At 47.9% G+C, this 22,910-nt stretch overlaps 1 protein-coding gene and 1 long non-coding RNA gene across 4 annotated transcripts in view; one reads left to right on the top strand and one right to left on the bottom strand.

Annotated features, from left to right (window-relative positions):
* Positions 1–626: 626 nt before the first annotated feature.
* On the bottom strand, positions 627–21,350 carry MAL2 (mal, T cell differentiation protein 2). The gene is made up of 4 exons (XM_035126101.3): positions 20,801–21,350; positions 16,022–16,192; positions 8,862–9,050; positions 627–3,298 (listed from the first exon to the last, which is right to left on the bottom strand). The coding sequence occupies exons 1-4, from the start codon at positions 21,278–21,280 to the stop codon at positions 3,227–3,229; spliced, it is 912 nt and encodes a 303-aa protein (XP_034981992.2). The 5' UTR covers positions 21,281–21,350; the 3' UTR covers positions 627–3,226.
* Positions 16,913–22,910, top strand: part of LOC132592535 (uncharacterized) — a 37,731-nt gene continuing 31,733 nt past the window's right edge. The window contains exon 1 of one of the 3 annotated variants that reach the window (XR_015951590.1): positions 16,913–17,067. This is a non-coding gene — a long non-coding RNA (uncharacterized LOC132592535). The remainder of the gene's footprint in view (positions 17,068–22,910) is intronic. The other 2 variants (XR_015951589.1, XR_009557987.2) reach the window with 2 other exon arrangements.

Genomic DNA, 22,910 nt, shown 5'->3' with positions numbered 1-22,910 from the left:
GCACGGAAACACCATTTACCTTTCTGCCACAGCAGGACCTATTTATCTACTTGCAGAGCTCACTCTGTCGTGGGGATTCGAACCGCCAACCTTCCGATCAGCAAGCCCAAGAGGCTCAGTGGTTTAGACCACAGCGCCACCCGCGTCCCCTGAGTCAGAGCAGTGGTACATCTAACTCAGTATTTTCTACACTAACTGGCAGTAGCTCTTCCAAGATTTCAGTTGGTGGTCTCTCCCAGCCATACATGGAGATATCGGGGATTGAACCTGGGACCGTCTGCATGCAAAGCAGATGCTCTAGCACTGAGCTACAGCCCTTCCCTTGACTTGTGAAGCCAGTAGATCAGCTGTTTATTGCTTAGGTCACGGCTCCAGTCATTAGGATTTGTCCACTTCCTCTCGAAATTGCACTCCAAACCCAATTTCTACCTAGTTTGCCATACCTGGCCTGGATCCAGCCAGTCTCCTATACAGAGCTCCTAATCTTCTACCAATTGTCTGGGTAGGCTGCGTTTTCCGATTTCAAGATTGGTTTCAGCCAGTGGCGATGCCTTCCTTTGGTTTGTGGGGGTCTCGGAGCGCAAGAAAATGAGACGATACAAAGAAGTCAAGCTGGAGACCTGGGCTCAGTTCCATTTACATGATCTTTAAGAAACTTTCGTTAGAAGAAAGCGTAAATGCCACACTTACAGAAAGCATAAATGGGTTAAGAACTTGCCCATCCAGGTGAAATAGTGCAAACATTTATATTCAAGGGAGAAATCTGCACAACAGTTAATCACAAATACACATTTTCCCCCACACTGAGAACAATGCTTTAGAGGTGCTCTGCAATATACATACATGTTGCTAAAACATCCAAGATGCTATTGGCTTTCAAAATCTAAAGCCGTTTCTGATAAGTGCAGGAGTCTGCAATATAAATTAAATAATATGAGTTTAGACATTGGCACTTTCCAGATCTTGCCTGCAAAAGTTGGCAAGGAACTCCATATTGTTGCAGTAAGACATGCAAGACCAGGAGAAGTTAGAAATAAAATCCAAGTTTATACACCCCACACAGAGTTGAAGCAATATACTTGTTTTCTGAGTGGATCATATGAACTACAGTGCTAATCAATATAGGTATGCATTTTAAAACTGAATATAACTATTTCCCTTGAAGAAACACAAGTAGTTTCAAAAAGGAATTTTGATATACAATTTAAATTCAGAGCTGTAAAAAATATGTATATTATCAGCCCAACAAATACTAGATAGAAAGAGCCTGACTTTTGAGAGCTATGTGGTTATTGAATTAGCTAGCTGTCATGGTTTCAGATCCAACCAATTAATATTCCTGGCTTGCCTTTCCATTCTCTGCTAATGTTAAAGCTTTTAGTATGCTGTTTACTCTTGGGCAAGAAAAATGCTTTGAAGATCACAGGTGAAAAGTACAGTTTAAAAACTAAAGCTAGATCCTTATATAAGGACTGAATGAATATTAAAAGACTCCCCCACCCACCCACCTTTCCATAAATTACTTTCTTTTTAAAGTAAAAAAAAAAAAGGAAATCAACTTCCTGAAAAATATTACATTCACTGGTTTAGAACTCCACTACCCTGCCTGTATAGACATCAGTTCAAGAGCATTAGGTCACAGGCATTCCCAAACTTTGGCCCTCCAGATGTTTTGGACTACAATTCCCATCATCCCTGACCACTGGTCCTCTTAGCTAGGGATCATGGGAGTTGTAGGCCAAAACATCTGGAGGGTCGTAGTTTGGGGGTGCCTGCATTAGGAGAATCCACCTAACATCGCTCCTGAGAAATTGTTAAATGATTGCAAGAGACTTCCATGGAAATCCCACATGGGGTTGACAGATTTCTGGAATCCCAACACCTCGGAATGGAGCTGCCAATTCTTAAAAAAAGAGCTAGAAGTGGCTCAGAGGGGTGGAACTTACAGATGCGAAGATCAGGGGAAATGGGGGGAAATTAATATGGGGTTGGGTAAATTTCCTCCCTGGTTTTTCCACTGGAGAAACTGGAAATCTGGGGAAACATTGATAAAAAAAAAAGTTTACACCTTTTCTCTTTCAGAATGGTGAGCTATTTTTATATTGTTTTAAAGGAATACTACTTCAACCCCCCTAGACCTCAAGATTCAAAGGCAGCAATTTGACACTACTCAATGGCCTCGAGAATTGACTGCAAAACCCAACTCAGGGCCAAACCCAGGGAGTTGGTAACCCTAAGGTAAAGGTAAAGGGGCCCCTGACCATCAGGTCCAGTTGTGTCCGACTCTGGGGTTGCGGCGCTCATCTCGCTCTATAGGCCGAGGGAGCCGGCGTTTGTCTGCAGACAGCATGTGGCCAGCATGACAAAGCTGCTTCTGGCGAACCAGAGCAGCACACGGAAACGCCGTTTACCTTCCCGCTGGAGCGGTCCCTATTTATCTACTTGCACTTTGATGTGCTTTCGAACTGCTAGGTGGGCAGGAGCTGGGACCGAGCAACGGGAGCTCACCCCGTTGCAGGGATTCGAACCGCCGACCTTCTGATCAGCAAGCCTAGGGCTCTGTGGTTTAACCCACAGCGCCACCTCTTGCCAACCTACAGATGTTGTGGAATGACAACTGATAGGAGTTGGACCAAAACAACATCAGGAGGGCGCCAGGTTGCCAAAGGATGCCGCACTGAAATAAATGGAGGTTGTGCTTAGCTGCTGATGTTGGCAGGCCTGCGAACACAGTTAGCTTTCAGGCGGAAGCTTGGTGGGTTATCGTTTCATAGCTGCCTCCCTGTGTTTGCATGTGTGCGCAAGAGACACAGCCCATCTGCAGAGATGTTTGTTTCTCTTGCAAGCAGATGTTTAGCACCAAACAAAAAAAAGTACGCAGTTGTCTGCCGAGGATAACCCTATTCCATCACTCAACTTTATAATACTATCTGTAGCAGAGGATAATGCTCCCGGTAAATCAGTTAACATAAGCAACTGAAAACTGGAGAAATAAACAAGCGAGTTTTTCCCCACCCTTGTCCAAATATATTATATATATTATATACACACATATATAATTATGACATAGACTTCTTGTGTATGTTTGTGTGTGCCAACATTTTAGAAAAATATAAATGTGTTCCCAGCATCCTTTGCAACTCCACAAGTAGTACATCATTTGATCATCTGAACAGGTACGCAAACGAGACGGGATGCCTTTGAGCTGCCTTGTCAGCTTCTAGTGCTATAGTTTCCATCTCCGTAGAGCCAGGGTTGTGCTGAACCCATAACACACAGTTGTTGCAAAGGCAAAGATCTGCAGAGGGAGGAAAGAAAGTGCCAGGTGAGTTTTCCTATAGAAAATTGGCTGTTCCACTAGATTTCAAATCCCTCTTCCCTTCCAATCAGAAACTCAAGATATATAAGCTAATCACCACATGGCACCTTAAATCAAGGTTATCTTTGCCACAATGGAATGCCTAGGCACCTTTTTTGCAGTGAGATTATAATTATAATTACAGTTGCGCATTGGATCTCAAACGCCTTGGCTCTCAAACAAATCGGCTCCCAAACGATCGAAACCCGGAAGTGAGTGTTGCGGTTTTCAAACTATTTTTGGAAGCCGAACGTCCGAAGCGGCTTCCGTGGCTTCCGATTGGCTGCAGGAGCTTCCTGCAGCCAGCCAGAAGCCGTGCTTTGGTTTCCGAATGTTTTGGAAGTCAAACGGACTTCCGGAACGGATTCTGCTTGACTTCCAAGGTACGACTGTTATTATTATTATTATTATTATTATTATTATTATTATTATTTTCATTTCTATACCACTTTATATTTTAAAGGGGGGAAATCTCAAAACAGTTTACAACACATTAAAACATCAGATAATACAATCCAAAATAAAACAAATTCAAGCTTCAAGGAAAATATTTCAGATCCTTCTCTAACTGACTTTTCCCTTTCCCCGTACAGTATTTAGTTGCCTACTTAATTTATACAGCTGCCCCATAGCATAAGTTCTCTAGGAAGCCAGTGTGGTGTAGTCATTAGAGCAAGCTTCCTCAAACTCAGCCCTCCAGATGTTTTTGGCCTACAACTCCCATGATCCCTAGCTAGCAGGACCAGTGGTCAGGGATGATGGGAATTGTAGTCTCAAAACATCTGGAGGGCTGAGTTTGAGGAAGCCTGCATTAGAGTGTCAGACTAGGACCTGAGAGATCAGGGTTCAAATCACCAATCCGGTCATGAAGCTCACTGGGTGACCTTGGATTCAGTCACAACCTCTTAACCTACCTCGCAGGGTTGTTGCAGGGATTAACTAAAGAGCGGGGGGGGGGGAGTGGGGTGAACCACGTTCTCCCTGGAGAAAAAGAGGTTTTAAACAGAAAGTGGAGTGGCTGCAGAAGTACTGTTCAGCACCACTCACTGTGGCTTTTTTGGCCTGCAGAGCAAGTCTGGGTTCTCCCTATAAACGAATACATAACAGCACTAGCTGACCCGACCACGCGTTGCTGTGGTTCTTTCCTGTGACCCCCCCTGTCACGATCCATGACATATCCTGCCCCTCCTCCCTCCACCCCGGCTCATCCCTGTGTTTCCGTAGGATACCCTTCCCTCTGTTGTCCCTGGGGAGGGTTGGCCCCTCCCCCCTGTATCTCCATACCTTGGGCCCCACCCTCGAAAAGGAACTGTTAGGTTCTGGGTTCTATTTCCCAGCATGCATTTTTGTCTGAACCCTCTGTTGTTCCTGGGGAGTGTTGGCCCCTACCCCATGTATCTTCCTACATTGGCCCCATCCTTGGAGAAGGAGCTGTCAGTTTCTGGGTTCCATTTCCCAGTATTTACTTTTGTCTGAGCCCTCTGTTGTCCCCTCCCCCCTGTATCTCCATACATTGGCCCCTGCGCACGCATCGTGAAAATTTCTATATATTTAGATTAAGGATCGGGGGTGATGATGTGCCCTGGGACCCCAACATTGACCACAGCGCCTTGCCCAACTCTTTCTCCAAGCTTTAGGCATGAGGCCTGCTCTCTCCCCGCCCCGCCCCCCAATTTCCCCTCACTTAAAACATCATCACCTTAAAAGGAAATAATAGGAAGAGCAACAGATTTTAAAAGACCTGCAAAACTGCGCCTGTTGGGTCGGTGGGATAGTAAAGTATCCCTTAGGTTTCATAAAGGAAAAGTGGGGGCGGGGGGAGGAATAAATATTGCTGGAAGATTCCCTGCATAACATGTTCTTTGATCTACCTGTTCATCAAAACCGTTGAGGTGAGTCACCCTAAAATAATGTGGATGACATCAACGTTGGTTATATAAGTTTTGGCATTAATTCTCAACCTGAAACCTCTCCAGGGTTAAAGGGAAAACGTAATCCAGGTTTCTTTCTTACGTTGGGACTCTGCTCCATAGATTGCTTAATGGCTTTGATGTCTCCCTAACGCCTTGGTAATAAAACAGATCTATCTGAGCACTAGCCCCACCAAGTTCAAATGTGTATCCTTACGTAAGCATGCTTAGCAATGCAAACCAGGTTTTGTTCTTATAAAAAGATAACCAATCCCTGATTGCACATGATATTCACACCTTTTAGGTCACAAGGAACCAGGGCAGTGACTCAAGTGGGTGTCCAAGCAGACATTGAGGATTTAGCCTTACTATACATTTTGGACAGGTTAAACTAGTCATGGATCCCTCCAAAGAATCTTGGGTGTTGTAGTCTGGTGAACCTAGACAGCATCTTAAAAAGCAGAGACATCACCTTGCCTACAAAGGTCCGTACAGTTAAAATTATGGTTTTCCCAGTAGTGATGTATGGAAGTGAAAGCTGGACCATAAAGAAGCATAGCTGCCAAGTTTTCCCTTTTCTCGCGAGGAAGCCTATTCAGCATAAGGGAAAATCCCTTTAAAAAAGGGATAACTTGGCAGCTATGTAAAGAAGGCTGATCGCCGAAGAATTGATGCTTTTGAATTATGGTGCTGGAGGAGACTCTTGAGAGTCCCATGGATTGCAAGAAGATCAAACCTCTCCATTCTGAAGGAAATCAGCCCTGAGTGCTCACTGGAAGGACAGATCGAGAAGCTGAGGCTCCAATACTTTGGCCACCTCATGAGAAGAGAAGAATCCTTGGAAAAGACCCTGATGTTGGGAAAGATTGAGGGCACTAGGAGAAGGGGACAGCAGAGGATGAGATGGTTGGACATTGTTCTCGAAGCTACGAACATGAGTTTGACCAAACTGCGGGAGGCAGTGCAAGACAGGGGTGCCTGGCGTGCTATGGTCCATGGGGTCATGAAGAGTCGGACACGACTAAACGACTAAACAACATCAACAACAACAACAACAGTATGTCATTCTCAAAAACGTTGCAGCAGTAGTATTCCACACAGCACATTTCAGACGTTGTGGGACTCCCAAGTCCCAATGGCCAGGGATGATGGGAGTTGTAGTCCAACAGAATCTGGAGGACGCCATGTTGGCTGCCCCTGACTTATAGCTTCCAGGGTTTCCTGGAAAGGAGAAATGATTACTAATTTGCACTGTGTGTCCTCAAAGGAAGCACATCGACTTTGGGGGTGGATTGAGGACTGAGTCCTATAGAAACCATAATGGGAGGGAGAAAGCTCAAGAGGACCCTTTGAAGAAACAGACAAGGAACAGGAGGAGAACCATGGATGGTCATGTGTCAGTGTTTGGATGGGCAGACATCACCAGAAAGGGCCCATGTGCCATGCTTGAATGGGGAAGGGCCCAAGAAGGCTGGCTGGACATTAGAGAAATACTCCAGTCCTTCCCACAGCCTCTCAGGGGAAAGAGGGTGGGCTCAGTGGAAGAGCACATATTTTCTGCAGGGAAAGTCACAGGTTTAATAGCTGGCACTTCCAGTTTAAGGGATCGTGTTATAGGAAGCGGTGGGATGGATGCTGGAGGGCTGCTGCCTATCCGAGGAAGCTGCACTGGGCTTGATGGGCAAAGAGTCTGAGCCGAAACAAGGCAGCTTCCTATGTAGCTAAGAGGGTCAGTCGCAACTCGGACGGGGGCACAGCTCCTCTTCCTGCCCTGCCCCCAATTTAAGCACTGCAAAAGTGGCACAGGCAGCAGTAGTGAAGAGCGGTAGGTCAGGGCCGCCCCTATGGTCAGGCTGGGTGGCGCAGGGCGCCAGGGGGGCGCTGCACAGCTGCGCCCGCCCACCCGCCGCGGAGCTGCGGCCCCGGCAGCCGCGCTGTATGCTTGGCCCGCTGGCCCACCCGCTCGACCGCGCAGATCCGGCCGCCCGCCGCACTGGGAAACGGGGCGGGGCGGGGGCGCTGGAGGGATCCGTCGCACCACGGCGCCAGGGCGCCAAATATACTTAAGATGGCCTTGCGGTAGGTTGACCCATGGGGTCAGGTCAGCATGAATTCAGCTGTACATTATGGATTTCCTACCCACTCTTGCTCTGTTACCTGTTTTGCAGCTTCGTAAACCACAGGCAAAACCACTAGGGTGTGGTGTTCTCTCTCTTTCTCTTTCCCTCCCTCCCTCTCATCCATAGGACTTCTGTGTCATTTCTCACACCTGCCAAAAAAAAGGCCTGGCCATCACTAGTCAAGACTTCTTCCCAAACAAGGAAGTGTCATAATCCTGACACATTGCAGCAGGGACGACCAACTTCCAAGAGACTGCAATGTACTCACAGTATTAAAAAAAAATGTGACAATGATCTACCCATGATCTACCCATTGTCATTGGAGGGTGGACCAGAGCTGTTGAGCTTCTTTTTGAGAAGCCAAGGTCGTTGAGCTTCTTTTTAGGAAGCTAAAGTTGGTGAGCATTGTTTGGGGGAGGGGAAATCAACCTGGAGATGCCGATCTACCTGGGACACCCCCGTGATCTACAAGTAGCTTGCAATCTACCTGTTGGACAGGACATGCCTACGTATACAGCAACTAAGATTCTGACAGAGGAGCAAGAACCGGCTACATCAGGGGAAACCAGCAGTGGAAGCCATGGAGGGGTTGAACCCAGGTTTAGGCCTGGACTCCAAGTCTGAGCTGCAGCCTGCCTGACAAGAACCCCTCCAACCCGAGGCCCTCAAGCCACCAGCGGCGGAGCGTGCTTTAACTGTGCCTGAAGCACAGAAGGAGCCCGCTGCATGCCATCCCAGCCCTCGCTGCCAGAGCGACACCAGGCCTGTGCCACTTTCTGAGGCTTTGGGAAGCGGCTCGGAGAGGGCGGCCTGAAAAGAATGCCATGTGCCCTTTGTGTGTAGCCTTGCCCCCAAGGAGCTGGGATTGAAGGGCACAAGGCTGTTGCGTCTCTTCTGCTCTGCCCTCCCTGAGCCAGCCCTGCCTTGCGGGGATCAGATCCCAGCCTTGCAAGACAGCACAGGGCTGGCTCGAGGACAGCGCCATGAGCAGCCCCCCCCCCCAAAAAATTGCATCTGGGAAATCGCCCTGGCAGCCTCCCCCCCCCACCTGCAAACCACCAGAGTCACCAACCCGTAAGTCGTTCTCCCTTGAGAAAGTTGCCCCTTGCACACCAAGCACCTCAAACTCCTTGATGCCCAAGAGCGCTTTCCCTTGAAGACTCTCTACTTAACATGGGCAAAGCTTGGGTAGGGTACTCCAGCCTGAAAAAGATTAAATGTGGGCCTCCCCGGGGAAAGCTCCAGGACAAAGAAATAACTGCTCGGACACGGAGCTTTTAAGCGTGGACCACTGTCTAGGGACACAACACAAAAGGAAGCCTGGGCAAACCCAAAGCCACCACAAGGCATTGCAGAGTATCCCATCAGAGCCCTCTCGTGGTCAGGAGAGGAAGACAGGTCCGAAGGAGAGAGAAGAGGAGGGAGATACTTCTCCCCTCTCCCCTTTTAAGGAGGTGCCATTGTAATACTTACGGCAGCTGCGATGCTCAAGTTGTATTCGTGTTCACTTAGAAGCTTCTCATAGGTAGTGGTAGTGGTGTTCTGGACGCTGTCGAAATTGACGGTGTACTTCACCGGGTGAGCATGCAAAGAGGTGGTTGCCGCTTGCAGCAGAAAGGTCCCAAAATAGCAGACAAAGACACCTGCGTGGTAAATGAAATCCTGAAAAGGAACAAAAATAAAATAAAGAGTCAGTTTGAGCGGAACGATAAAATAAATAAAAGCAGGATTAATATTTGTTATTAAATCTATACCCCACCTCTGCTCCACAGAGCTCAAGGCAGAGGCACGTCCATTGATTTTCAATTTTATCCTCTCAATTTTATCCTCACAAACACTGAAAGGCTGAAAGATGAGGACTGGCCCAAGGTCACCCAGTGAGCTTCAGGACTTGAGCCTGCCAGGTCCTAGTCAGACACTCTAACCACTACTCCACACAGCCTTTCTCTTTTGAAGCTGGCAGGGCACCACACATGGATTCTCCTTTCTGCAGTAGGCTAATTCCTACAAACCCCTCAGCCGTCCTGATTTCCCTGGAACATACTGAAATTACAGAAGCCATCCTGGCTTCTGACTGGATTGCAGAATGTCCCAATTTCTCCCTCTCCAGCATTGCCGCCGCTGAGTTCGGGAAGATCTTTCAGAGCTGCACTCTCGCATACAGGCGAAACTCGGAAAATTAGAATATCGTCAAAAAGTGCATTCATTACAGTAATGCAACTTAAAAGGTGAAACCAATATATGAGATAGATGCATGGCATGTAAAGCAAGATATGTCAAGCCTTTATTTGTTGTAAATGTAATTATTTGTCGTTAGGTGGGTCAATTATAAATGGAATGTAATTAATGAAATGTAATAGCGATGTTTATTATTGTATTATTGTAACTATTTGTTTTATTATTGTGGAATTTCCAAAAGAAAGCATTTGTAGAAATAAAAATAAAAATTAATAAGTTGCATTACTGAAATAAATGCACTTTTGGACGATATTCTAATTTTCCGAGTTTCACCTGTAAGCCAGCTGACTCACATGGGAGCCCAGCACCGAAAAGACCCATTTCCTGATTTTCATCAGAAGAATCTTGGAGGGTATGTTATCAGAGTTCAAGGACACAACTCAGCCAAGCAAATACACTTGGGGGTCCAGTGAGGGCTGTGGCCTGGGGAGAATTCTAAGGGCCTAGAGGGCCACTTTCGGCCCACAGACCCAAAGTTTCCCAACCTTGATTTTATATGGTAGAAATAAAACAGGAATGAACTCAGGGCCTAACCCTGTGTTACAGGGGATGTTGACTGCTGTCAGCTAATGTTCCTTTGACAACCTTTTGCAAAAGGAAAAATGGGATGTCGCTGTGCTTAGGGTTTTGGTAATTGCTCACTCCTGCAGCAGCTACCAAACAATATGTCGGGAAATGCCAGATGTATCCCACATATTTTTCCCCCACCAGAGAAAACATCAGGGATGGTGTAGGCTGGCAAATTTCCTCCTAACATTTAGCAAACTCCCCAAGTTTGCTTATTTAGTTCCTCTCATATGAGTGAACAGCTGCTGTTCAACCCTACAGAGAAAAAGTAATGTGTACTGCATTTGAGGTACCGGTAGTTGGAAAGGAGAGTGTGGCAAGAATTGTGGTTCCAGTGAGTGGAAACGCAAGCTGTGTGTGTGTGTGTGTGTGTGTGTGTGTGTGTGTGTGTAAATATGTACATAATGTGCCTCTGTGTGAGATCTCACAGAGAACCGCTGCAATATCCAGGACCTCTTTGAATACAAGGCCTTCCCTTCTCACACAGGCACCCATCCGTCCATCATATAAAAGGGCATTCTCTTGGAGTGTGGCAAGATGAAGCCACAAGGCGATTCACAGAAATCCAATTACTGTTCCTGTCCTGTCTTAGGAACACACAAGGGAACCAGGACCCTTTGAGGAAACGAGCGGCACAATAAGCAGTTTGTAGTGAACACCATTCATGTCCTAGGCCTTCAGATGTCCACTGGGCAACTCCTTTGCTCAAACTTCTGGCCGATGAAGGGACCACATACATCCCGTATGAGTAGCCCAGTGTGCGCGGGTCTTTGTGGGTGTTTTCAGAAGGTAGATGATCTCATTTCCTCTACCCGCCTGCAACTTCCTCTGCCCCTTGGCAACCAGTACAATAAAGTTCTCTGTCACTAGTAGAAGCAAAAGGACGGAAACCTTTGCCAGAGGGAAAGGCATGTTTTTGGTTTTTTAAAAAATAATAATTGGGGGTGCAAATTCAATAACCCACACCATTATTTTGACACAGACAAAACCACTTGAACAGAACTGACAAAATGAGGACCCACCCATTCCAAAAGGGTGTTGCATTGTGGGACAATTAAAATGGCAGCTGTGCCAGCAAGTCCACCTGTGAAGGCCCACTGCTCCTTTCTCTTGATGCCCTCGCCACCTCTGGATCACACCCACTAGCTGCAGCAAGCAGCAAAAGCTACCATGAGCATATTGCCCACCTCTCTCTCAAACCCGGCTTCCCTATGCCACTCTTTGAATTATGGTGTGGAGGAGACTCTTGAGAGTCCCATGGACCGCAAGAAGATCAAACCTATCCATTCTGAAGGAAATCAGCCCTGAGTGCTCACAGGAAGGACAGATCCTGAAGCTGAGGCTCCAATACTTTGGCCACCTCATGAGAAAAGAAGACTCCCTGGAAAAGACCCTGATGTTGGGAAAGATTGAGGGCACTAGGAGAAGGGGACGACAGAGGACGAGATGGTTGGACAGTGTTCTCGAAGCTACCAACATGAGTTTGACCAAACTGCGGGAGGCAGTGCAAGACAGGAGTGCCTGGTGTGCTATGGTCCATGGGGTCACAAAGAGTTGGACACGGCTAAAAGACTAAACAACAACAACAAAGGCAGTATGGCTGACTCTATGCTGAAGATGCCACAATGAAATCCTTGGGGTGCAAAATGGATGCAAAGGCCTGACATGAATTAGGAATGGTTCCCTGGTGTGGGACATACAACAGCAGGCAGGCAGGCCTGGACCTGCATTAGCTGACACAAATTAAGCGCCTGGTGTAAAACAGAGGTCAAACGAGCAAACAATTCTCCATGGCACTGCAGACTGAGGGGTGTTGTGCAGGCAAAGCCTGAGCTCTGCAACAGAGCCATGGGCCTTTCTTGTTTGCTGTGCAAGCAAGGAAAGGATGAACGCAAACATACATGGAGGCGTTTGTGGCTTTCCAGATCAAAAGTGCTTTCTGAGTGCTCCCACTCTGCGCACACACAACAGACAAAGAGATGATTATAATGCCGCAACAACACCGAAGGAACACCCAAATAAACCACGATGGTTCCATCTCTGCAGGCATGGCGTAAACATTGAGTGGGCGTTGACAAGCCTATCCCCAGCTGAAATTTGCTTCCATTGAAACTAATGGAATTGTTCACCCACGGGAGTGATAGGATTTCTAAGTGCTTCGATTTGGGTCTGAAAGGTTTACAATCTCTCTTGTGGCCCTGTAGCATAGTGTGGTCTTGAAAGTTGCTCTCCTCTGCTAGCTTGCACAGCCTCCACAGAGTTTCTGGGTTGTCACCAAGATTAGTCCTACTCTGAGTAGACTCACGGGAATGAATGACCTTGAAGTAGTCACTTTCAGTAACTTGCCTGGGTCTGCTCTGAGCAGGAGCAGCATTGTAGACAATCCCGTGTCCACAATACTTCAAGAACAACACTATGTGTCCTCCAGATCGTAGAACCGTAGAATTGTTGAGTTTGAAGGCACTCCAAGGATCATTTAGTCCAGTGGTGGCCAAACTTGGCCCTCCAGCTGTTTTGGGACTACAACTCCCATCATCCCTAGCCAACAGGACCAGTGGTCAGGGTTGATGGGAATTGTAGTCCCAAAACAGCTGGAGGGCCAAGTTTGGCCATCACTGATTTAGTCCAACTCCCTGCAATGGAGGAATCTCAGCTAAAGCATCCATAACAGATGACCATCCAACCTCTGCTTGAAAAGCTCCATGTTACTTGACTCCAGCTCTCATCATCTCCCAGCTCGTGGTCAGGGATGGAGGGCATTACGGATGCAACATCTGGAGAATAACACACTGGCTACCCTTGTTCAGGAGGGTTTGACTTCCTTAAGAGCAAAACTGAGTGCAAAACATTTCTTGTGGACTTGATCAGATGACATAAAACTGCACCAGCAGCTAATTTCTGTCCACCCTCGTTCCAGAAAATTAGCGTCCCAAGCAATCATGCTCACAGTCTTAGCAAAATAGCCTTCCCCAAGACTGGGTGCCCAGATGTTTTTGGACCACAACTCCCAGCATCCCCAGCCAGTATAGGCATTGGTCAGGGATGATAGGCTTGTAACCCAACAATGTTTGAGGACCCAGGACAGCTGCTTTAAGTCTTCCTGGACACCCACTAGCCAGCCAACAGCATGCACGTTCATTACTCCCTTATGGCAACATCGAGTTATGACTTGCATAAGTATGAATGAATCATCACAGAATCACTCAGTGTCATCTCAAATGCACTTTTCCCAGTTGAGAGAGTTCACACATTCAGCAAAGAGCCATGATGTGATAAGCGATGAACTCGCACTTGTGAATCAGCGGTGATGTGCAGTTTGCAGGAAATTTTGAATTGGAATATGGTAATTCACACTGTAAAATTTTCATTTTGAAAGGGTATTTCCTCCCCCTGATGCCTTAGAAGAGAGGCAGGACTGGCTATGAATATAAAGGACAATTTTTACTAGAATAAGTATATAAACTCATAAACCTACTGGACAATGAGCAAATGAAAGTGCAATGAGCATAACCAGGCCTGGAGATACTCATAAACATACGGCTTCCCCCATAGCTGGAGGAGGCATAGGACGTGCTGACTCGGCAGGCGCCGACGGGGCCCGCCGTGTAGGAGCGGCTGCCGAAGGAGCGCGCGGGGTCCGAGGAAGCGCTGCGGAAGGACAAGGTGGAGGTTGTTGTCCTCTGCTTCATCATGTTGCCTTTCTCGTTTTCCTCTGCGGGAGGCTGCCAAGCAGAGCGGGGCGAAGGTGAGCGGGCAGGAAGGCGGGCTGCTCAGGCACTGCAAAAGGGCGGCACGGTTCAAGCGGGTGGGTGCTCATCTCTTTATATACGCTGCCTTCCGAGGCTCGTCCATGGGAGGCATCATGGCCATCAGTGTGAACCAGAGCCTGCTGGCGCCGCTCAGCTTGGAGATCTACCCCAACATCCAGCAAGTGCAGACCAAGGAGAAAGAGGAGTGTAATCACATACTTACCACATACATAACCAGTATAGCAATGAGAGAGACACTGGTTCATTATATGTTTACGAGTTTGCTCATTGTCCAGTAGGTTTGAGTTTATACAGTGGTGCCTCGCTAGACGAATTTAATTCGTTCCACGGGTCTTTTCTTATAACGAAAAATTTGTCTAGCGAATCCCATAGGAATGCATTGAATTTTTTTTTTGCCTATAGGAACGCATTAATTGAATTTCAATGCATTCCTATGGGAAACCGCGATTCGCTAGACGAATCTTTCATAAAACGAATTCATCTAGCGAGGCAACCTCCGCTCGAAAAATCCTTTCGTTAAGCGGAAATTTCGTTAAGCAGGGCATTCGTTAAGCGAGGCACCACTGTATACTTATTCTAGAAAAATTGTCCTTTATATTCATAGCCGGTTCTGACGTTGTTGGTTTGTTGTTTAATAATTGTTATTACACCTGATACTTTTTGTGTATACTTAGAAGAGAGGTAGCCAGTGTGTTGCCCTTCGCATGTTGTTTGGCTACTGGAAGCGATCTAACGTAGCATGTTTATTTTACTTGTACTCAGTAAACAAAGCTAAAAGCTTTGAAACGGCCAAGACTTGCCTAGCACTGTATCTGCAACTGTCATCTATTCGTTACTGATGAATACATGAAATGGAAAATGTTCCGCCCCCCATAACTGCTAATTAGTCGTGAAAGATGTACAACTTTTCCTCCTAATGAAGCAGAGATTTACAAAGTGCTAATGGGAGAGTGTGGTTGTCACATTTTCACCTTGGAGCTATTTGCATGCATCATAATGAACTAAATTGTTTCACCATTAATTTACGCATTTGTTGAAGAAATCAGGCGTTCTAAGATGGGAGGAGAGTCTTTTTTTCAATGCTGCAGTAGGGGTTTTCATTAAAAAAGGCATGCCACCTTCCCTCTCACACAAGAACGGATACCTCTCTTAAAAATTGAAGTTTATTATCCATGGCTTGGGGAGGTACTTATACAAAATAAAAACATCATCTATATCTATACATCTTCGCTTTAACTGGAGGGGCATTTTAAGTAAATTCTGACTGCTCTTATGCATTACTGCTGCAATGCTATGCATCCATTACTGTACTTGGGAGTGAAAACATACAAAATATTGAGCTGTAAATGTTAAGAGCCCTAGGGGGACTAAAAGGTAGTTAAAGGACCCCTGGACGGTTAAGTCCAGTCAAAGGTGACCATGGGGTGCAGTGCTCATCTTGCTTCAGGCCAAGGGAGCCAGCATTTGTCCACAGACAGCTTTCCAGGTCATGTGGCCAGCATGACTAAACCACTTCTGGCACAACTGGAAGCCAGAGTGCACGGAAATGCCATTTACCCTCCCGCCACAGCAGTACCTATTTATCTACTTGCACTGGCGTGCTTTTGAACTGCTAGGTTGGCAGGAGCTGGGACAGAGCAACGAGAGCTCAGCCCCGTCACGCAGATTCGAACCACCGACCTTCTGATTGGCAAGCCCAAGAGGCTCAGTGGTTTAGACCACTCTCTCTCCTGTGGGATCCCAGGACCTGGGAGAAGAAGGTTCAAAACTTACTTGGTGGCCGTGGGCCATTCTCTGCTTCTTATCCTAGCCTACCCCACAGGGATGTCGTAAAATGTAGAGAGGGGTGAACCGTGTATGTCACCACCTTCAATTCCTTGGTGGGGTTGAAATCAAATAAGTAAAATGTGTTTCTTGTTTTGTACCTGCTAACAAACCTGAAACTGAACCTGCTAATTGGGTCCAACTTTCCAGAGAATGTTACAAACCCCAAAGACACTGCTATTAACTGGTTTCCATTTAATAACAATAATAATGTACCGCCTTTTAAATGCTTACCAAACGGTTCCAATCAATTGCGATTCTTTCTCTGTAACTGAAGAGGAAAACACAGAGGAAGGAGATGGAGGTGAAGCAAGCCGTCACGGACACAAACATCACCCAACCCTGCAGCAGCGGCAAAGGGACATGGGTAGCCGATACTAAAATCCAGACAAGTGCTCCGAACAGCTGAAAACACAAACAAAAGGAGGTCTTAAAACCGAAACGTATGTGCACAATAATCACACTGTATTTACAAAATATGTGTCGTCCCGGACTTCAGAAAGTCACCGTTTGCCAGAAGTGGAGCTTCCCTCACTTCCTGGAGCATTGCCACTCCATTCTGAATATAGGAAACTAGAATAGAATAGAATAGAATAGAATAGAATAGAATAGAATAGAATAGATCAGATCTTTATTGTTATTGTCCCCTGATGTCCCCACATGCTATGCACTAGGTTCAAGGCTTTTGTGTTGAAAGACAGAGCCTAGAAGGATTTGGGCCCAGGATACCTAAGCCTAAGATTGCCCCCCCCCTCAAAAATCCATGCCCAGAGCCATGGGGCCCCTGGCACTCCTCCCCCCCCCACTAAGCCTCTGGTTTATGGTGGATCCAGTAGTCTCCTAGTCAGGGATCAAATGACACAGACTGCAGGGTGGTCATTCTCAGGCCCTTCCGAAGGGCAAAGCGAACGCTTGGAAGAGGAAACAGGGAGTGCTTTGTAGGACTAAGCCAAAATGGAACGGCTCAGTTTTTTTGCTAGCAATTCTGCACACCCTGAAAAGCACACCTTTCCTCTGTGATTTTTATTTCCTTCCAGGGAAGGCAGGAAAGGGTGCAGCCTGGGTGTGCATGAGAATAAATGTCCCTGTTGCCAAGGCAACTGGACCAATGATCCTTGTCATGCTGTGAGAGGAATCGCTGCATCCTGCCAGGGAGCCTTGCCTTGGCTGCCTCAGCAACCGAGACACGCTCACGGGCTACGTGGAGTTGGTTGGAGAAAAGAGCAAGAGCGGCGCTGAAGGAGCAGCAGGGAAGGGGAAACCCACCAACTGCAAAGAAGGTACTTTTGAAGGGGGTGGCGGGCATTTTGGTGAACCATTTCCACCGAGAACACTTTTGCAGGCAGAAATGAAGTGCAAACCCATTGCATTCCTCCAGGGAGCTCAAGGAGGCATCCGCAGGGTTCTCAGACAGCCTCCCATTCAGGTACTAACCACCCCTGTTTAATTTCAGCCCAACTGGGTGCTCCTTCTGCCCATGCCCTCAACTTGCTGTATATCAGAACTGTCCTGGGTTTGTTAGGCCTTATAATAAACTTCTTAATGGTAAGAGCAGCTTTGCAATTACTTAGGAGGCTGGTGGGCTGTAACTCACTGTAGGTCTTCAAGCCATCAAGTCAGGGGTGCCCTAGCTCTGTTTTTCTTGTATTGAGCAGGGGGTGGACTAGATGGTTTTCGAGACCCATTTCAATTCCATAGCTCTATGACCAGGTGCGGGGGAACCTTTGGCTCTCTGGTTGTTGCTGAACGACAACTCCCATCATTCCTGGTCGATGCCCATGCTTGCAAGAGCTGTTGGGAGTTGTAGTTCAGCACTGCCTGGAGGGCCAAGGGTTCCCTACACTGCAGTAGACACTGTCGATTATCTTGCTTGGATAATTCACTAACTCCGCCACCTATCTGCATGATCCTGTCTAACTTGAGCTCTGCAAAGCGTTCACTTCCCAGTCACTAAATATTTATGACCCTACTAAGCAAACAAGGAGGAAATTTACTTTCGATCTCAAAGAGGGAAACGCTGTTCTGCTCTTAATCACTTGCTTATTCTGGAAAACTCTAGGCACATACAAGATAATCCTATGCATGTTTACTTGGGAGTAGGTCCCAGCGCATTCAATGGGGCTTACACCCAGGTTATTTGCATAGGAATTTGCAGCTTTGGATTTCAAGCAGGCAATCTTGCTTCATATCCCTGCATCTCTACCAAGAGAGAGCAACACAAAAGTCCATTCATTTCACAATTGCTCCCTTCTTCACTTCCCTGTCTCTACGGAGCTACAATTCTGGGGTGCAAAAGACAACTGTCCACACAAATAACATATGGATCGCTTCAGTATAGTCTAAAGGTAAAGGGACCCCTGACCATTAGGTCCAGTCGTGACCGATTTTGGGGTTGCAGCGTTATTGGCCGGGGGAGCCGGCGTATAGCTTCCAGGTCATGTGGCCAGCATGACAAAGCCACTTCTGGCAAACCAGAGCAGCACACGGAAACGCTGTTTACCTTCCCGCTGGAGCGGTTCGAATCCCTGTGACGGGGTGAGCTCCCGTTGCTTGGTCCCAGCTCCTGCCAACCTAGCAGTTCGAAAGCACATCAAAATGCAAGTAGATAAATAGGAACCGCTACAGCGGGAAGGTAAACGGCGTTTCCATGTGCTGCTCTGGTTTGCCAGAAGCGGCTTTGTCATGCTGGCCACATGACCTGGAAGCTATACGCCGGCTCCCTCGGCCAATAATGCGAGATGAGCGCGCAACCCCAGAGTCGGTCACGACTGGACCTAATGGTCAGGGGTCCCTTTACCTTTACCTTTTTTACTTTGACATGCTTTCGAACCGCTAGGTTGGCAGGAGCTGGGACCGAGCAACTGGAGCTCACCCCATCACAAGGATTCGAACCGCCGACCTTCTGATCAGCAAGCCCTAGGCTCTGTGGTTTAACCCACAGCGCTACCCGCGTCCCTCAGTATAGTCTAGACGTGCTTTATTTACTTGTGAACCAGTACGTGTGTTTTAATTGCTACAGCAAACAATTAGCATGCAAACTTGTTCAGGAAACATGAATTTTAAAGCGGAGGGAGAGAACAGATTGAAAACCATGATTGAATTATTTGTGTAGGTGCAGCGGTGGGAGAGAATTCAATGAATCTACCCTACAATTAAATGGTAGGTTTTAAAAGAGGGAAGCCTGTGACTGATTTCCAGTCTGGCTTGTTAGGCAAATGGTATATGATGGACTGTCCATTTTGTGAATCACACTCTGGATTTGAAGCGCCTTCGTGGGCTACCGTGAAACTCCGGGGGGGGGGCAGCTCTTGTCTTTAGCAGGTCCAGGGATGTGGGTAACAAGGAGTGGAAGCATCCTGGAGTTGAGCGCATGAGGAAAAATGCACATGCAGGAAGGCACATGCATGATCCCGAGAAATAATGAGAGCAGGTGAGAATAGTAGGGAGAGGTGTTCCTGTAATGTGGGTGTGTCTGAGGAAGGTGTAGCAGGCTGGGTACATCCACACAGGTGAGAATAAGGGGGGGCAAGGTTGCCAACCCTGTTTTTTGGCTGGGCTCCTGTGGATTTTAACAGCATAGGAGGAATATTTTTTTTCTCTTTGCTGCAGGAAATGCCAGCTCTTGAATTTTTGCATGCCATTTTGCATGCCCCTTGCAAGTCGTGCCAGGGGAACTCTGAAACTAAACCTGGTTTCGCAGTGCCTATGATAGCACAGAAGAGGGCTGGAGAACCTGTGGACCACAATTTCCATCGTCCTTGGTCACTAGCTATCCTGGCTAGGGCTAAGTCCAACCACATTTGGGAGGGCAGATCCACGGTACAAGGAGGTTGCAATCTGTAGTTGCGATGAGCCACACCCAAGACCGGCTGTCACCACATATTCTGCGGCTGCTTTGACAACAAGCCAGTTAACCTTGAATGGAATGGGTGTATGAACTGGTCAGGATGAGAGAGTTGCGGTGGAGGGATGCAACACCTGCTGAAATTTCCTCTTCTATGGAGTGCCCTGTCTCTTTTGCATCTGGCCACCTTGGGAAGGCTGGATGTGGGGGGGGGGAGAGATTTGTGGGGAAGGGCCATAGCTCAGAAGCAGAGCTTTGGATGCATCCATAATGTCAGAGATTAAGGTCTTGGCTCCTAATTAAAAGATCTCTGACTTTTACTTGAGACCCTGGAAAGCTGCTGCTATTCAGACAGTGTGGGGTTTATACAGATGAGCGCCGCTTAAGGCAAGACAGGAAGCTTTTAACTAAGATGGCATGGGTCCAAGTAAGACTTGTAGGGTTGGAAAGAGAAATAAGTATTAAGTGAGCAATTAAGGGGGCTCTAGGAATGAGGTTGTGGCTCGTGATTTAAACCCATAACTGGCCCTAATGCAGCTATCATTTCAAAGACCAAGTAAACATAGAACATAGGTTGAAGACTATAATATTTTCAAAATCCAAATCAAGGAGGAAATGCGAAAAGCTGCAGCTAGGAGGGACTTCGACGGAATAGATAAACACAATTCTAAGAAGTGGTTAGAGCATCTCATGACTAACAGCTGTGTTTGGTAAGTGGCAATCCAACAGGTACACCTGATGTCAGTTTATATATTTACACACACACACACACACACACACACACTTGTATGCCACCTTTCTTCCATGGAAGAACTCAAGGTGGGGGATCCATCTTGGCAAGACCAGGTGAATTCCAGCAAACTATGTGCCCTGGTTTGAGAGGGGGAGGGGGGCAGGTGTGGGATAGACATGTCACCTGGTGCGTTTCTGCTAGGGAAGTGCTGCTAGGAAGAGAAAAAGCATGCATGGGAAACATATTTTTCAACCAATGCCAAAAACTGCAACTGGTGTTTTTTAGCGTCCAGCGAAGCAACACAACTGCATAAAATCCCCTCCTGCACAATCATCATGGCAGAGAGATCCCGGAGTGCTTGGCTCTCTTTCTGCCTCCCACTTGTTGCTGCCGCCGCCCCGATCCCCTCTCTTCCCACCCGCGCTCCCCCACTTACGATCTCCAGGCAGATGAAGGCCCCCGAGTAGGTGCGCAGGATCTCCAAGCCGGAGGGCAGGGTGATGCGCGGCGGCGGGTAGTAGGCGGTGGCGTTGGGGGGCGGTGGCATGGCGCCCCCTCGGGAGGAGATCATGGTTCCTGCGGGGTAGGTGGGGGGGATCCCAGAGCAGGGATCGAGCGATCGGGCGAAGGAGGGAGGGAGGGAGGGAGAGAGGCAGCAGAAGCGGCGCAGCAGCAGGAGCCCCTGACGTGGCCGCGGACAGGTAGGGAAGGAAGAAGGAGGGACCAGGAAGGGACGCGCGGAGGCGCAGGTGGCGGGCCGGGAGGGTGTGCTCGCCGGGCGCCGCCCCGCCGATCGCCCGCCCCCTTTCGCCGATCGCCGACGCGGCCTTGGCGCCCACCTTCCCGCGTCCGGTACCGAGCTGGAGGGAGCTCCGTCTTCTTGAGCAAGGCAACGCGCACACACGTGGGCGCGCATGCACACGCACACGCTTCTTCCACACGCCTCGGTAATGAGGGCAACGGGTGTGCTCGGCGCTGTACAGGCTGACACAGACTTGGGCTGCTTGCGGAATCTTGACCGTCTCTAAGCACCGAGTCCCTTTTAAGGGGTTTTAAGGTGCCCGATTTGTGTTTGGGGGAAGGCTAGGAAAGAAGGAAGGAAATAGAACTTTGCACTTTGCACACGCTCAGGAGCATAAGAAACTGAGTAGGACAATTGTCCCGTCTAGCTCTGCATTGGCTACATTGAGTGGCAACAGGATTTCTGGCGCGGGTCTCTCCCAGCCCAACCCGGACTCGGAGAACGCGCCCGGTGCCGGAACTTTCCGCGTGCAAAGCTGAGGCTCTGCTCTCGAGCTAAGGCCCCTTTTAAAAAAGCATTGTGCACCCTTGCTTGGGAGTGAGACCAACTGAACTCGGGGAGGGCTTACTTCGGAGTAGGGAAATGCTGTTGGAGTGACCCCCCCCCCAGCTCAGTCATACTCAAGAGGAGACCCCTTGAGTCAAGACTAGGCATCCCCAAACTTCGGCCCTCCAGATGTGTTGGACTACAATTCCCATCTTCCCCAACCACTGGTCCTGTTAGCTAGGGATCATGGGAGTTGTAGGCCAAAACATCTGGAGGGCCGCAGTTTGGGGATGCCTGGTCAAGACTAAAGTTACTGAAATGCACTGATTTCAACACGTCTGCTCTGAGCTGCAGCAAAAAAATCAGCTAAGAACATGGGTGGCACTGTAAAGATTAGTGGTTTTATTGTGGTCTGATAGCTTTCATGGCCTCGATCAGGTGTGGGAAACCTTTGAGTCTCCTGATGCGGCTCCCTTCATCCTTGGGTATTAGCCATGCTTGCTGAGGCTGATGGGAGTTGTAGTTTAGCAACATCAGGAAGGCCAAAGGTCCCCCACCCCTGGCCTAGAATGATGCATGAAGTGTTGGCCTCCATTGATATGTAAATATAGTAACACAGTAAACTCTTACTGTTTCATTCTCTTCCTGTTCCAATTGTGCCTTTGAAAGCGGGGTGAAATAGCCAAAGATGTGGGAAGAGCAGCCAGCCAGGAGTCTGAACTAGGTTGTCCAGATGCAAAAGAGGACAGGGATGCTACAGATGAGGGAATCTGCATCTCGCCTCTTGCATCTTGTGTATGCAGCTTGCTGGATGCCTAATGGTTACCTAATATCCACATGGATGCTTCTTCAAGTATGCACCTGAGACCGGATAAAGATGCTCGGTCTGCCCCTTTGCACATTACACACAATGGAGATTTGGGAGTTGTCATTGTAGCTCCTTGCGGATATATGTGTTTCATGTTCATCAGATACTATTCTAGGTTCAGCAGCGGCACAGAGCAGAATTCCATCACTCCACCCATAATTCAACTGGGGGAAAGTCTTCTTGTCCATACTGAAATTAGGTTTGCAGGATCTGCTTCAGATTGCAGACCTTGCTGTGTGTATGGACGTGGCGACAGGTTTTCCTTATGTTCTTAAGTTCCAGCAAGGAAGAGCGCTCTGCAGAAGCAGGCTTGTGAGCTCACAGGCATTGCAGACATAGGTGTGCCTCGTCTAGAGGCTGACAGGTATTCATCCGAGCCCTAAACAGCCT

The sequence above is a fragment of the Zootoca vivipara genome, chromosome 8 (assembly GCF_965207765.1).
Source record: "Zootoca vivipara chromosome 8, rZooViv2.hap1.1, whole genome shotgun sequence".
NCBI lineage: Eukaryota > Metazoa > Chordata > Lepidosauria > Squamata > Lacertidae > Zootoca > Zootoca vivipara.
Note: the sequence above shows the minus strand (reverse complement) of the source record. Positions and strands in the feature narration are given on the sequence as shown.